Source organism: Plectrocnemia conspersa, unplaced genomic scaffold (assembly GCF_051122295.1).
Source record: "Plectrocnemia conspersa isolate PC_06_02 unplaced genomic scaffold, ASM5112229v1 ptg000010l, whole genome shotgun sequence".
Taxonomy (NCBI): domain Eukaryota; kingdom Metazoa; phylum Arthropoda; class Insecta; order Trichoptera; family Polycentropodidae; genus Plectrocnemia; species Plectrocnemia conspersa.
Window position 1 is genome coordinate 30,620,144 of NW_028277174.1, and position 17,481 is coordinate 30,637,624.

A 17,481-nucleotide genomic window follows, 5' to 3' on the forward strand; every position below is an offset into this window, starting at 1 on the left:
AGTTCTTAAACATATTTTTTTATATTTTAGGTGATTCTGGTGGTCCAATGGTTCTTCAGAGAGCTGATAAGAGATTCTTGCTGGCAGGAGTCATCTCTTGGGGAATCGGTTGTGCTGAACCGAATCAACCAGGAGTCTATACTAGGATATCTCAATTCAGACATTGGATTAATCAAATTTTACAATTTTAAAATTATTGTGTTGTGCCACAAATATTTAGAACTCTTACAAAAAACCTGAGTAAAATGACTTTAATAATTTATATTTTTATTAATTTAAAATATATAGTGATACCAGTGATGTGAAAATATTAAAAAAACAATTTATAATAATATATTTAAAATATATAAGCCTAGTTATAATAGTTTAATTTAAATTTAAAAAAAACTTTAATTGTATAATATAAATTATCTTATAATGTATTTTATATTATATCTATTTATTTATTTAATAAAAAACTTAAGTACGTTATCTTGATCTTTCCGAATTATCTCTGTAAATAGACTCGGTGCTTAATATTTTTAATTTAAGATTTTATCAACAAATATTGTTATAAAAAAACTGTATAAACTTTTTTATAACCTACAATAAAACATAAAAAAAATATTTCCTTATCTTTTTATTATCATAAAAAATATGTATGACATATTTTATTACAAAATAGTTTATTAAATAAAACATTATCTATTGCAAAACTAGATACAAAAGGTATATTAAATTAAATTAAAATATTGTTTAAATGGTAAAAATACTTGTATGTGTTGTAGTACACTTTAACTTCGCACTTTATATAATAAAATTAAGGGCGTGGCTTACCACAAAGTGAAAAATTAAAGCGTATGGACTATAATAATTATTAATTCTAATGATTAAATATGCACTTTAATAGTTTGTTTAATAATATCACAAAACTTCCGAGCTCCTCTGCCTTTCCAGAAGCCTTCTTCTCACAGCTGATGGATCATAGCTCAATCTAAAGTTTCTTCTGCCTCGTTTCACTAATCTCGTAGAGTTGTTCCTCTTTGGCATCTCCACCTTCTTGACCTGACCAGTCCTCGCTCCAAACTGACCATTGGCATTAGTAAAGTAGTCATCGGCAGTCATATCAATGGTATCCACGTAAGAATACTTGATACTATCAGTTAAATTTGCACCGTGAATATCATAAACGCTTTCCACTTCAGAGCGAGTGTTTCTTGGATTTGATGTTTTAGAACTATCAAATTTATTCTTGCTTTCTTCTGCTACTTTAACATTGACACCATAATTTTTAAGCTCTACCCGTTCTATATGAGCCATTTGCTTTTTATCATCCACTGGTAAAACCTCATAAAATACCTGTCCATTATTAACCACAGCACTCTTTGGATTTTTAGTCACATTTTCATCCATATTATATATTTTTTGGATTCTTGATCTCTCGTTATGAATAAGAGGTACTGGATTACTATTATTGTTTGCCTGTCTCCAATTGACGCTTTTAATTCCTCTCCTATTAGGAGACGAATTAACTATTTTACTGCTATTGCTTATGACATTAGCTTCTGTTGTACAATCATGGACTTTAGAATCATTCTTAGCCTTATTAACTTCTTCCACCACATATCTTCCACTCTTTCTTTTATTATCATAAGCTCTACCTTGCCTAGAATTTGTACTTTCATAATTCACAATCCTTTCTGATCTGGTTTCAATATCAACCGGAACAAAAACCTTCTGATAATTTCCATGGGAGCTTCTAGCTTCATCTTTATTTTCTGCAACAACTTTATCCTTCTCATCTCTCCTCTTAAAAGCCTTCCCAATTTCTTCAATCTGTTTCTCTTCTTTTAACAATCGTTCTAAATTAGCTTTAGCGTCCTTTACAGATTTACTCTTATTTGATTCATCCACAATAAACACTTCTACGCTATCATCAGTAAACTTTTCAAGTTTATCATCTAGCTTCATGAGTCCATTATCATTTTTACTTTGACTCCTTTCCACTATTCTTCCACGCTTATCTTTAGGATCATCATTACTCGATGATACCAGCACTAATTTTTCATCTTTATCTGGATTGATTTTCGTTGCATTATTATCTTTATCTCTGCCATTTCTAGAACTCTCTGCTTTTGAATCAATAGATAATACTTGGGCAGCTCCATTGTTCTTCTTCTCGTCTTTCTTCTTTTCTTGTTCAATTTTAGGCATATCATCTTTTCTTCTATTACTAGAATCTTCATCGAACTTTCTTCTATTAAAATCGCCTTTAGGTATAGAATTCCTATTGCTTTCAATGTCTGATTTATAATAAGTAGAGTTAGGAGGTCCTTCTTTATGAAGATAAGCAACAGGCCAATATCTAAAATATAAATTCATGTAAATAACCGTATTGTTTATTATTGTGCTAAAAAATATTAAAGCAATACCTTGGAACTCCAAAACCACCAGGCTTAGGTGGATCTAAAAAGCCAGGTCCTGATGATTCAGGTCCAGATGGAGCTCTAATAGGTACCCATTGAGGATTTAAGGGTCTTTCTGGTCCATAATTGTGTTGATATCTAATATGATTCTTTTCTACAGTAGGCACTCGTACAAAACCTAAAAAATTAATTTTGATAGATAAACTTTTAAGTATATATTAATTTTAATTAACAACTCACCAGGTCTTGGATTGTTATGTTCATCGTAATATGACTGTGGCCCGTTCTTATGAAGATCATCCCAATATCTACGATCTCCTCCGGGAGGTTCAGGCCTTCTGTTGTATCCTACTGATTTTATATTAAATTAAAAACAAGTCTAATTGGACTAAAAACATTTTAAATACAATACCTGATATATCATTTCTATCTGGTAAATATCCAGGACCTGCAGGTCTCGGTCTTCCAGGACCATATCCTCCGCTGGGATTATTAGCGTATGGATAATATCTATCGCTGCAAGGTCTCCATTGTTGCCTGGAAGGACCCACGTAACACCAAGGGTAGTTAAAACCATTAGAATGACCACATCTATGCTCCGGATGACAACAATAATCCCAACTTCCAACTTCGCCGCCTTCCAACTCGCAACTCCAATAACCAGCTATAGAATTGGGAGCACATCTAGTGCCTTTTCTACAAGGCCACCCAGAAACTGTGAACACAGACCAAGTGTCCACACCAAGATCGTCGAATGTATCATGATTTTTATCACCACCGCTTCCAGGTCTTCCATAACCACTACCACTTCCAGGTCTTCCATAATCCCCACCACTTCCGGGTCTTCCATAATCACCACCACTTCCGGGTCTTCCATAATCACCACCACTTCCGGGTCTTCCATAATCGCCACCAATTCCTGGTCTTCCATAATCGCTGCCACTTCCAGGTCTTCCGTAATCACCATGTCCACTCGGAGGACCTCCATATCCGATTCCTATAATAGGTCTACCAGGGCCGCTCGGTCCGGTTGGTCCACCATAATCAGGACTGCTCGGTCTTCCAGGACTGTAATGAGGACCAGGTAAACTAGGAGGCCCCGGAGGTCCAGGTGGTCCAGAAGGTCCTGAAGGTCCACTAGGTCCGCTCGGTCTTTCAGGTAAGTATCCACCAGGTCTTTGCGGCCTTGAAGGCTCATCGAATCTATTTCCAATTCCAGGTCTAGGTACTTCACCATGATTGCAGACTGGATCGAAAGTGTTGTAAGCAAAAAGCCAATGCGTTTTAGAAGGCGTGTAATCCAAACCCGGTTGAAGATCTCTCAGTTGAATGTCAGATAGGAGACAGTTATCTTTGTGGGGTGACAGCTTAGGATCGGACCTTTAAATAATAATATATTATAAGTTGCTCTCAAGCAACTAAACAGCTTAATAGTAATCCTTACGTATAAGAGAAACTCATGCAATTTAATGGAACAGGTTCCGGCGAAAGACTTCTGCCTCTGGCAGCTTGGCGAAGCTTACTACATTGAATCTTGCAATCTTCTTCGGTTGGAACTCTAGATCCGACTCTGACGGATTCAGGAAGTAGCTTTGCAGACGTGTCGTATTGTAAGAAGCACGCTAAAATTAAAAATATAAGTAATGTTACTCATAAATTGATTCATGAATATATTATCTATTATAGTAGTATGGTAACAACTATCGTCTTTATCTTCTCTGGCAGGTCCTAAAGCATTTGGAGAATCCAAGGCGAAAGGATTTGATTCACAGCCATGTCCATAGCTACCTCTTTCGTATAACTCGCAAGGAGGCGATTCTGTAAGTCCTTTGTTACTGCTACTTACTTGCGGCCAATCTGTTAATTGACAGTTTTCCAAAATGTCACCTATTATGGGTGGGCCATATCTGAAAATAATTAACAATTAAGATGTAATTTATTTTTTAAATATAATTTATGAAGCATACCTAAAACTAAATGCTCTGCAAGTGAATGTCTGTGTCTTTAGACAAGCTTCTTCGCACTCTACTATGCCTGGTGTCACAAGTGCTGCTTTTACAGCTCCAGAAGAAAGTCTTTTCCCTGATCTTGTACGCCAAAAGCATTCTGAAAATATTATTAAAACGTATAGTCAAATTACTATGTAGTTAACCCTCTACGAAAATTATACAGGACAATAGATTTTTTAATGATAATTTTACTTGTATGATTTGCTCATTAGTAATATATTTTATTAAAATGGTTCATATTTTTAAGCAAAATATTTTAAAACTACAGCATCTTACAGTTATTTTTTTAGAAAATCTATCACAGATATATAATATTTTAATAAAAAAATGTTATATATCAACTTTTGATGAAAATCAATACATTTCTATTAAATTATACAAAGAAACGTCTAATATCCTCTCTTTAAGAAGCATCCCCAAGACAAAAAACATGTTTATGGCACCTTTAGATAAAACACAGATATTATATATGAATCCGACATTAATATGTATAAAACTTTATAGTTAATAATAATATTGATATTACTGCTTATTAACATTTGTTTCTGAAAGTTTGTACTTGTTTAATTTGTTGATTCCATAAATTTAACTACTATATCATTCAACAATTGGACCACCCAATGTAGGGATTAAATCGGCAGGTCCATAAACGGTCGAAAAGCTTTTAGCCTGAAAATCATAATACTATGCTTTTAAATTATTTTATGTGACAGAGCTTGTTTCAGCGTGGGGTATTTTAAAACGGCTTTTAAACGTATAAAAGGGTTTCTTTCTTAAAATGTGACATTACTGTAAAAAAACTTTTTTGCAGATGAAGTTAAAGTACCCATCATAAATCCTACAGAATTAAAGTATCTGTTTCGAAGTTTTGAGAAAATATAAAACGTGCATTCGGGATTGCCCCCTAAGTGGCCATTCGTAATCTGCTCTGTTTCTGTTTAATTATTTTCTTATTTTCCCCTGAGAGTTGAATTGGCTTAGTTTATATTTATTTTGGACTTGACTTAATGTATAGATGTTTCATTATGTTAGGTTTGGGTTTGAACAATAAATATACGTTTCGCAACTATCAAAATGTGTTTTATACATATTTTATTTATTTCATAGGCATATAATTTCACTAGAATCAGTTAAAATACAGTTTCGCTAGTATGAACATCTACTGGTAAAAATATATCAGGACTTCAGTAGTGGAAATATAACTTCACTGAAAAATACACATTCACTGTAACATTTATAAATCGCATATAAATAAATAACGATAAGTATGCAAATGTATATATTACTACGTATGAAAAAGCTGAAATCATATAATTTTACTAGCACCTGTTCAGTAGTAAAAATATATATCTACCGGTGAAAATGTATTCCGATATGATTTCACTGAAATGACATATTTAAAAAAATATTTTCAGAATAAATTCGAAACCGTTTTTTTAGATTTTTTTTAAAGATAACATGAGAATTTCTGATTTAAAATCAGGGACGTTATTTCAGATTTTTCAAGGGGGGGGGAATACCCCCACATATTCTTCCCCCTCCCCCAATAACGTTCCTGATCAGAGAATAATGATTCACCCAATTTAGAATTCAACTTTTATAGTGGGACAAAATGTGTATTTAGATGTGTATGAGACAAAAACAAATAATCTAGTCCCGAACCGAATTGTCAAGAAGTAATTGAGAGTTTAAACTCCTCTATTTTTTTGTGGTTATTAAATCGTAACGAAACTTTAAAGAGTTCAGCCGAGCTCGCACCAAGTGGAGGTACGACGAATCGACTGAAGTGACCGAAGAAGCCCGAGAAAAGCAGCCGCTATTTATACCACTCGATCTGCTCCAGACAAGCAGTCCCCCAAATCTTTCAGAGTTCTACTAAAAAGGTGAGGGAAGAAGTAGAAAACAAATCATTAAATTATTTTAATTTTTCACTAAATATGATGTGCGAACAACAATCGGGATTCAGAGAAAAGCATTTCACAGATTGATTGTTGGCTAAATAAATTAAATAATAAATAAATATCTTTTAAATTAAATATAAGTAAAAAATTAATACAAAATCTTTTAATTACTAGACAAAATAAAAAAAGTATTGCCAACCATAAAATTTAATCATAAAAATATTAAAAAACATCTTTATTAATTTTAGGATTTTTAAAATATATTTCATGAACCATTTCAATTATTTATGTTTCTTGTTCTTGTATCAATTTACTTAAGCATAATTTAAACAAAACTGTTTTTCAAAAATAGATCTTCAGATCCTTTCTGCATGCATCGATTAAATTATATATTTTTTTAGTTAGGTTACCTTTTAATTTATAGTAATTGTTGGTTGTATTTTATACCATTATAAAACTGCAAACCTATATTTTTTAATGCAGAAAACATTCTAGAGGATCATTAACCACGGCAATTTTCGACCGATCAAAACGAAAATTATTCACGGCGCACGCGCACGGATAACGACTAATCAAAGTTGCACCACTATTAAATCTAATAACTTAGCGATTTTTGCAAACAATGGCGTTTGCGCAATAAATGCACTTTTCCGTCCATTGTCATCCGTCTACAAAATAAAAAAACACGGCAAATTCGTCTTCTTTGCCCTCACGACTCAGTCATCATTATTATATTTGCAAAGGACACGATCGTCACTAACCGCTCTCCATCCTGTCCTCTGGGCCTCTGTTGTGGCCCGCGGGAGGACTGTGGGCCGCATGTTGACAGTACTTTCTGTTTTCGTTCATGGCATACGTGTCGAAGTCCCTGTCTGGCTGCACATCGTTATACAAGTCCAAAGAATGGTAGAACCGGTCGCTCAAGAAACAATTATCTGATGGACCGTCGGAATATCTGTGAATTAAGAACGTATCAGATATTAAAGATAAGCATATTGAATAAAGGGCCTGATTTTAGTTTATATTTTAAAAATCATATATCAAATCAGAACACTATATATAGCAATGCCCTTGAAAATTTTTTATTACGTAACCCTTAAAAGATTTATTGATTGCAAGAAAGCTTTTAACAAAATGGAGATATTTATTATAAAAATATGTAGATCTTAAGAGATACACGATGTATTGTAGTGATTTGTAATGTTAAATACTTATTTAATACAATATGTACTAAAACTAAATGTGTAAGTAATAATTAGAAATATAATATATAATATTATACTAGCTGTCAATCTCTCACTGTCGTGAGTTACCGCAGCTAAAAAGTATGCGAATACCGGACACTGAAAAATTGGAATGGGCTCGACAACGCCGCGATTGGACATTTGAAGATTGTGCGTTATTTGAGTGTAAACTAACAATTGTTTTATTACAAAATAATACCAAGAATTTAGTTATTAAGTAAAAAAATTCTTGAAAATTGTATAAATTACATATAAATTTATCACTGTGTAATAGATTATTTAAATCCATTCAAATTAGCCATCGCTGAGGTGTATTATCTTGTATTATTTTTATTTATGAATGTATGTGCATTTTATATTTTAGTATTAATAATAATAATTTACAATAAATAATTCTAGACGTGAAGAAAAATAATAGAAAATAAATGCACAGATTAATATTGCAATCTTAAAATCATTAAAATCAAATGCCAGTGAAAATATATTTTTACTGGCAATACACATTTACTGTAACATATAACAACAAAAACAAAAAATTGTGTGAACATCTATTTATATTTTTAATACATACCTGTAACTGAAGGAATTGCATCTAGTATGTTCCTCCAAGAAGCACATTTTTTCACATTCATAAATATCAGGTACTAAAAAAGACTTTCTAACAACGTTGCGACTCATCCTGAAACCGCTACCTGATCTGGAAGAGCAATCTGAAACAATAAAAAAATTAATCAATTGAATGATCATAGCTATACATATATTTCAGTAAAAAAATACCATTTGGCTTGAATTGACTTCCTTGAGCTCCTGCCCAATCATATTTATCATCATGTTTATGCTCCACATGTCCATGCGATGATCCATGACTAGAACCATGAGAATCATATCCATAGTTGTTGCCGTAAGTATAAAATCCTTCTTTAGAACCACCGCAACACGAATGACTCTGACTCTGACTTGGCATGTGATGATGTCCAAGATCTAAATAATTAAAACCTTTATCTTTGTCGTAGTTGTGATGTGATACCCTCGGTGGATATAAACTATTATTTGGTAGATAATGTTTGTCATGATTATTTAAGCCCCAATAGTCAAAAGACGATTTGTGTTCATCGTGGCTACTATGATGACTACTATGGTGTTGATTGTATCCATATGAACCACCATACTCTCCCCATTTTTTATCTTTTTTATCACCACCGGCTATTTCGTAAGGAACGAAGTTCCTATCCCATCTTCTATCTGAATCTGGCATATAAGGCCTTCCAAAACCATCGTATTTATCCCTCCAACCTTTCCAATTGAAGTGATCTTGCTGTTTATTTTCGTAGCTGTGCCTGTGTTCCGAGTTATGCGAAGGCCACCTTTCTCTATTCTGATTCCTGTCGTCGTATAAAGTCCAACCAGGTTTACTCGAGTGTCCGACGTTCTGGGTCAACCAATAGGGCCAACTGAGACTGCAATCCGGAGCACTGTTCCTATCCAATTCGTAAAAGTCATAGTCTCTGTCTTCTATAAAGTCCTTTCTTAGATCTAAAAGAGACACTGGAGTGGCTGTCAACTCGCAGATTCCCCTGCCTCTGTTGGACGGATCGAGCCTTGAAAGATAAACAATAACAGTGTAAAAACAATTCTGAAAACAGCATTTCGTAATAATTAGTCAGTGTGTATGATTCGTTCAATTTTCGCACAAGTTGCTTTTCGCCTCATTACCATATTTTTTGTGATAATCACAATTATAGAGAAGGCCGAGAAATCATTAAAAGCACACGATTGATCAAAGCGTCTTTTAACTTAATAACCAATTAGATATAAATATTTTTTACCTCAATTTAACTATTAAGTCATCAGATATTAGTATTGCGATGATGCATATTCTCAATGCCAACTTTTATTGTATTTTTTTTAATATTAATTCACAGTTAATGTCCATATAGCGCTACTCTTTAGATCCATAAAGATTATGTAGACATGATTAAATCAATATGAAGTATTTTTACAACGATTTATAATCATGATGGTAATGGATATAAACAAAGGTCAGTACTGAAAAAGTAATAAGGAAAAGTATTTTCAAGGCAATAAATAATATATGTAAGAACTTTCAATTTTTTAACAAATTATCATTATTAGAAAAGAACTCGAGAATCATGTTTTTTTATTACCCGCCATTTTAAACAAGATAGCGGATTAATTACCAAAGACATTTATAAGAGTTATGTTTATGTCGATATAACTAACATCACAGCATTTACTGTGCCCACAAATTTCATTATATTATATCATTCATAAATGACAAAAAATGGTGTAAGAAAGATCATTTTTTATTTTTTTTATTTTAATTTTAAAGATTTTTTCTCCATGATTTTTTTAAATAAAGTTACCAATTTTTTATATTTATTTCAATATCTGCTATTTTAAAAAATATGGCAGATCAGATTCGCTAACGAACTTAGTCTATATATTAACAAGATCAATCTTTAAAACAAGTTTTATTTCTACATTACAATATCATCTACGACTCCACTTGCTATAAGTTACTGAACTTCATGCGCTATTTGCCAAAAAGATCTCGTAGACAAATTTTAAATATGTGCTTCTTTTGAAGAAAATGTGACGTGATCAGATTGTTTTATTGAGGTACTAAATTATTTGTACCATAAAAAATCTACATATTCAACATCTACCTCAATACACAAACACAGCCCATAATAAAACACTCCTACGGTAAATTGCTTGCGCAATGAAAATTTCAGTAGTATCATTTTCATTTTCTTTTCTGCGAAAGTTTCCTTTGCATACATGCATGAGTCTTCGAACGAATCCGCTTAAAATTTTCTCAATGCGAATCGCTTGAATGCAAACATTTTTGGCAGTTTCAAAACACACACCTAGTGCACACAATGGGGCGTTTCGTCAGAGAATTTTCCTCTCAGCTTCCGCGATGTACCATCATCTGGGCCTTTCTCCCGGGTGTCAGGTGTAAAAAGTGCGGTGTACGGGTAACCCTGATCCGTTTCACACCGTGCGCCAGCACTAACCGGCGTCCATTATGCAACGACCCGACTCATTATTGAGTTTCGAGATAGCCATCATCCCATTGTCTTTTCCATACTGGATTACGTACCAAAGCGGTACCTTGAAACAAAAAAATGCTCATGCAAAACACCGGACCGTTCCAGTTCGGACTGGCCAACTGGACCGGCGGAAGTTTTTGGATAGGCCAGTTACGTGATGTTCTACTAGAAAACGTGTTGCACAAACTTTTCATCGTGATCATGATACAGAGACACAATTAGACAATTTTAATTGAAAACGTCAACTCTATGAGATTAGGAAAATCTAGGAAAACTTAATCTGTGATAATCGATCGGAATAACGACTATCATCTCCCAGACTCAACATAAATTAAAGACACCATTCAATATGACTAATTAATATCATGCTAATTTATACATCGATGCCTCAAAAAAATCTGAATATTTTCATAAACTAGAACATTTTTTCCCCTAAAGCAATTTTTAATTTTCTTGCCTTTTAAAAAAACAGATATAAACATTTGATACTAATTCTTGTGGAATATTTATATTTTATTTGTTTACAAAAATTTGAGTTGCCTAGTTCTTGCCTTATAATACCACTGTTTTTTGCTTTCTTAATTATAAGATTTGCTTTATTTATAGTTTTTTTTTAAGTATACATAATATGTTAATCATTATTTATAATTAAATATATAATTGAAAAAGAAACATCAACCTCTTATCCACATTTAACTTAAATATATTTAACACAGTTTTTAATTTAATTTTAAATAATATGACATTGCCGCAATTTGTTTTTATTATCCTTCAAATAATTTTTTTACAATACAGCTTTATAGAAGAAATTAATAGAAAATTAACTAAACATGTTAGTAGAATTAAATGGTAATATTAATATATTTTAATATACTCAATTTGAGCAATGTCAATCAAACTTTGTATATATATTTTTTCTATTCAGCCAGGGCGAAGCGGGGAATGCGACTACCCCATTTTCTCATCATGTTTTTGATTTCTATTTTCAATTACTAGTATTATTAAAATTATATTTTATTAAATAAATGGTTTATAAATATGTTAATAAATTTTTTAATCGAACATTTTAGTAGTATAATACAAAAAGATGAGCAAAAACCCCAAAATAAGATTTTTCGCTTCTCATTTTGGTGTTGTTTATTTCAAATAAACATAGAACTGCTAACAGAAATTTACAATTGTAATTGTAACAAGACGAAAATCCTATTATTATGTAAAATCAACAAGAATATTTTTTTTGGAGCTGAAAATATAGCTAATTTATATTTGGACATAAAAAAATCCTGAATAAAAAATAAAATACTGTAGCCAAAAACCATTACTTATAAAATAATTTTCAATAAATCTGGGGTCCATATATACCCCTGTTCGCACTAATAGTATTTTTTTATCTGACTTTCACTAAGAGTTACAATCGATCCCACCTATAATTGGCAACCCAAATCTCAATATTAAATTGCATTAAATTCAATACTATTATATAATTAGCTTAGTTGTACTATATGATCCTGAGAAAATATTTTCCCCTCTCCTCCCCACCATCTCACTCGTCTTCAAATTGACCTTAATTTTGTATAAATAATTTGCGTTTATTTGTAATGAATCAACACCGCGAATAGGATCACACGTTGCGTGTGAAGTTTGACTTTAATATACCGCAACTTGGCATCGAGTGTCATGCCAAGATATTTTGCTAAATTAGAGTAGGGGAGCATCTTCTGCTTGATTGACACAGTTAGAGGGCATTTGCATCGGTTGGTTAAATTAACATGGTGAGACTCGCTCTCATTCAGATTTATGAACCACAGTCACCGACTTTGTTAATTGCACTCTGAAGCTATTTCTTACAATCGATAAGATCGTCGACAAGAGTAATTTTTGTACCTACGGCATTGACTGAGACACGTCATCTGATATATTACCGAGCGTTCCCACTATGACGGCACAGCGTCGTAGTGGGAACGCTCGGTAATGACGTTTTTTTGTAATAGTGTTAGTTATTTTCAAAGTTCTGTTCTAATTTATTTTGTTTTATTATCACTTCTGAGAAATCATTAAATCGTGCTGCCACCGTCTTAGTGATAATTATCATCTTTAAATCGTATTATAAAGTAATAATTTTATTATGAAATAATTATTGTCGATCGGATTGATAGATCAAATCAAAAAATATACAATCTGCGTAAGATGATATTCGATTAAGACTTCACCCTCGCCCTAAAGAAGATGATGAACCTAACATGGATTCAAAACGGAATTTTTTTCTAGTATATTTATTTTTTGTTATAGTCAAGTTTATTATTTATATGGTTATAGTGCAGTACTAAGTATTTTATATCTATTCCCAACTATTGTACGGAAAGCTATGGCGTCATGAAATTTGCAGTCATTATGTTTGGAATAACATTCTGCAATGTCACTGCTACCATTTATACTTAACTGTCAAATATAAACATATTATAGAGAACAATTACATATAATAAAACAGACGGGTAATTATATATTTGTTAAATAATTTATCTAAAATTAGCCATGATTTAAAAAAAGTAAAACGAAATACTGCATATAGTTTTACAAATGCAATATTTCGCTGAAATACATTTTTAAAAATGTCAAAAGAAAGGATCACCTGACACAAAATGCTTAAAATATTAAATTATTATTACTATCTATTCTGTTTTTTAAACTTAGTTTTTAAAACCTAGAAAGTTTAAAGTAACTTTTAAATATTAATAAAACCCTCGCATATATTATTTAGCAATACAGAATATTAAAAGCGATTTTTTAATTACAAAATTATATTTATTTCATTTTATAAATTAGTGCAAAACATAATTTTAATTTAATAAACTTTTTACAATTAAAAATGCATATTATATAGTTTTAATAATATAAACCTATATTTTTTAGATTATAATTAAAATTCTGAGATTAGATTACATTTATAATTTTTATAAAAAAAAATACAATTTAATTTAAAGAAATCGCTTTGATTGATTTTGTTGTAGATTATTTATTTAAAATGTTTATTGCCACGAATATGAAAAAAACATACATTAACATATCTACCGTATGATTTCACTGCAACGCCAGGGAAAATATAATTTCACCGATGAAATATATAACATAGCTTAATAACAAAATATCAGTTTACACTTTTTTATCACAAATATAAAATAAATTGCTTTATAGCTACACAATATAGTTAAATTCATAATTATTTTATCGCTATAATGTCTCGTTATTTAGATAACGGAAATTTTTTTTTTGATTCAACTTTTCTGCAAAAGTATTCGGTTTTTAAATATTTTTTATTGCACCTTAATATCATTATTTAATTTTTATAATAAAGTAGAAATTGTAAAATTTTTAGAGAACTCTCACAATAATTTGAAAAATGATTTGTGCAGAAAAATTAATTTAAAAATAAAATTGCCGATATTCTGAATAAAAACAACTTACAGCAATAAATAACAGCAGATTTACCATTATAGTGTAGTTTTACATATGCATTTTATCTTATCTTTGTGACAAAAAAATGTATATTGATTATTTATAACTTAAAATAGTCAATTTAAATCATTATTAAATCCAATATGTGCCATTCATTGTAGTTTAATGTTTAGCATTAAATTATTTTAACCGACATTTCACAACTTTAGTAATACAATCGATATTCTAAGATCATCGCATATTATTCCTCCTAATCTATATTTGCTTTAATACAAATTTTCTTCGTTTAATTACCCTTATCGATACAGCATCTCATACACTTTCGACACGCGCGCCTTTAATTGGTTTTTGGCACAATCCTTGGGAAAATTTCGCCACTGCATAGACAGATGGTTATCAAGCCATAAAGATATGCGCCTTTTAATGCGTGTCAGCTTTGATGCAACACATACACACACAATTAAGCACACACAAAGTCTATAACTGTATCGTTTTTCTATCGGCTGTGAGAAAAACAAATGTGTATGAGCAACAACAATAATCGATACGTTTATTGTATTTAAATTCTTACAAATCGAGATTTATGGTGTTTAACACACTCGGCCTTGTCGAACATAACCACGGTGCACATTTCCACACTTCAACAAATAATATCGTGATCATTGTTTACCTGCGGTGTTATCTATCTATCATCATAACAATGGTAACCTTGCACGAACGGTTCGATTTCGCAACGGGCAGGATGCGCGAATCTTGCGCAAAAGTCTATTGTTCTTATCGCGAATCCTGTTACAACAAATACCTATAGTGTAACAAATCAAACAGTTTACGTGTTTTGACAGGTTATTCAAGTTTTGCCACAAAATTGTGATACTATCTAAGTTCCAGTTCACAGGGAACGAACATGTTTAAAGATTGAATTCTCTTACTTTAACATTTTTTATGATGCACATTCATTAGCTATTAAGTATTGGTTAGACTCATTTACAAGTGTGAAAATTCCTAATGTTTTTATATCAAAAATGGAGGCAACGTAACAACGAGAAAAGGAAACCGGAACACGCAGAAACATAACAATTTGTAAGATAATACAATTTAGTTGAACTTGCTGCGGTACCTCGCGACAGTGAGCGACCGACGGCTATTTAAATTGAATTGAATATTTTAATTTCGAAATTATGGTATTTAAAAATATAAATATAATTGAACTTTACTTAATGAGATTTACAAAACTGTAAGTAATACAAAATTTAAAAAATATTTTATGTAAATTATGATTCCAAAAAGAAAATATTAAAAAGTTACGGATTGAACTCAATATGAAAAACTTTAAAACCACAAAATTTCAATATTTCTGATTTATAACTATTTTATAACTGTACTATTACACTTAACGGGGTAAAACATATTTTGCAATAATAACTCTTATATATTTTTTGCACATTTTAAAGCTTCTAGATTGTGCACTAATTATTTTGGATTTATTTGAAATAAATTTAAAAGCTCCACTTTCTTATATAAATGACGAAAACAGCATAGAGTAATTTATATCCAAAGCATATACATATATATATATATATATTACATAGGCTGTAAGCTCATAATCCTAAAAAAGTTTTGCGCCGCTCTCTACTTTCAAGTAAACAATATTTAGTCATAAAAAATACACTAATTTCAGTCTAAATTTTCCTTTCCTTTAAAAAATAAAAATATAAAAGCAAAATAGGTTTTTGAATACAGCAATTTTACGACACTCTAGTACCTGTAGAATTTCGTTAAATTTTGAAAGGACTAAAACAATTTATACACTCCTAACCATTTGAAGAGTATCGCCGTACATGTACGGTGGTCGAACTTTCACTATATTGAAATACCTCAGATAGTTATATATTTACATATAATTGAAAAATTTATGAATAAAAAACACTATAATTATTTTTAAATTTGAATTAATAGTGTGGATTTCAATAGAAAATAATACCAATAAATTAAAGAGTACGAAATAAATGAATATTACAAAAAAATATTTTATGTTAATAAAAAAAAAATATTGTCAGTCTCTGTATTGATATAAAAAAATTTACAAAAACCGAATTAATATATAATAAATATGTCAAATAATTTAATGAAATTTAATAATAGAAAAGTTTTAAAAATAATAATACAAAAAAGTAGTAAAATAAATCTAAGCAATAAAACGTTAAGAATTAATATTTTTTTCTATAATTTACTATAAATGCAATACAAAATAATATTAAATAAAGAACTACAGACATAATAATAGAAAAATACGTAAAATTAAATCACTCCCCGGTGTACACTAACCAAATAACAAATGTGTATATATTAACTCGCATTTAAAGGGTTAAACAGCTTGGTAAAAAAAATATCATAACATTCTAAAATTTCACATCAAATGAGTTAAATTTTTAATAACAAAACATCCAAATATAAAAATTATTGAAATGCTGGAATAATTTAAAGCTTCAATACCAACTTTCTAATACTAAAATATTGACATTAATTTATTAGAAATATCGGTTTAATAGTATTATTAATTTAACCTATTTCTTTGATAATATTAAATAATTTTGCTAAAATACAACTATGATGAGAAAATATTTCTATAATTTCTTAAAACATACTTTTTTAATAGGTTGCAAAATATATTTCTAGTCTAGAATTTAATTACTGTCTGCTAGTATCACAATTTCATTTTCCGGTAGTATGTAGTAAATCAGTATCGAACGAGCTACAATTTAAAGTATCAAACGATTACCAGCACGAGAACCAGTAGTATAGTCGGTGACTTGAAATACCTAGGTTTGAAATCCATATGAAACTTTGTGTTTTTAAATTTCTATCGAGTCTGGAAGATCAGAATTAGAGACTATTATATTATTATAATACCGATCGATATTTACAGATTAGGTTTTCCTAGATTTTCTTTATCTTGCGAATGAATAACGTGATAAATTACCTATTTCTTTGGTAATATAAGATTTTTCTTCAATATTTACTTGCCTATCATTGTAATATAATTTCGATCGATCATCGCAGATTAGGTTTTCCTTGATTTTTCTAATCTCACGTATGAATTTTGAAATCACTTAATAAATTCAAGCTAAGTTACACATAATACGATAAAAATATTCTAATATTAAGCTATTTCAACTGAAAATAATAAAGGATATTTAACTTTGTGAAAATTTACAAACCATCGCAACAGAAGTTTTAGAATAAATTAGGAAAAAATATATAAAAAAGAGTTATCACAATTTAAAGTAAGTGTCTATGTTTTAATTAAACGAGCTAGAATATAAAGTTCAAGTTAATTTAAGGGATATAGGCAGAAATATTTGTTTATTTTATTTTTTAGGTAAATATCCTAT

The 17,481-nt window shown here is 30.5% G+C and overlaps 2 protein-coding genes across 8 annotated transcripts in view; one reads left to right on the forward strand and one right to left on the reverse strand.

Annotated features, from left to right (window-relative positions):
• Positions 1-469, forward strand: part of Np (serine protease notopleural) — a 40,791-nt gene extending 40,322 nt beyond the window's left edge. For all 3 annotated transcript variants that reach the window (XM_088196026.1, XM_088196027.1, XM_088196025.1), the window contains exon 10: positions 31-469. In XM_088196026.1, the coding sequence (XP_088052152.1) occupies positions 31-191 (161 nt within the window). In that variant the 3' untranslated portion in view covers positions 192-469. The remainder of the gene's footprint in view (positions 1-30) is intronic.
• Positions 470-602: 133 nt separating this feature from the next.
• The window catches only part of LOC148231346 (uncharacterized), a 31,124-nt gene continuing 14,245 nt past the window's right edge, over positions 603-17,481 (reverse strand). For 4 of the 5 annotated variants that reach the window (XM_088196021.1, XM_088196020.1, XM_088196019.1 and 1 more), the window contains 10 exons: positions 8,337-9,157; positions 8,131-8,269; positions 7,077-7,270; positions 4,373-4,511; positions 4,107-4,312; positions 3,850-4,027; positions 2,818-3,785; positions 2,646-2,756; positions 2,412-2,583; positions 603-2,344 (listed from right to left, as the gene is read on the reverse strand). In XM_088196021.1, coding sequence (XP_088052147.1) covers positions 904-2,344; positions 2,412-2,583; positions 2,646-2,756; positions 2,818-3,785; positions 3,850-4,027; positions 4,107-4,312; positions 4,373-4,511; positions 7,077-7,270; positions 8,131-8,269; positions 8,337-9,157 — 4,369 coding nt within the window. In that variant the 3' untranslated portion in view covers positions 603-903. The remainder of the gene's footprint in view (positions 2,345-2,411; positions 2,584-2,645; positions 2,757-2,817; positions 3,786-3,849; positions 4,028-4,106; positions 4,313-4,372; positions 4,512-7,076; positions 7,271-8,130; positions 8,270-8,336; positions 9,158-17,481) is intronic. The other variant, XM_088196022.1, reaches the window with a different exon arrangement.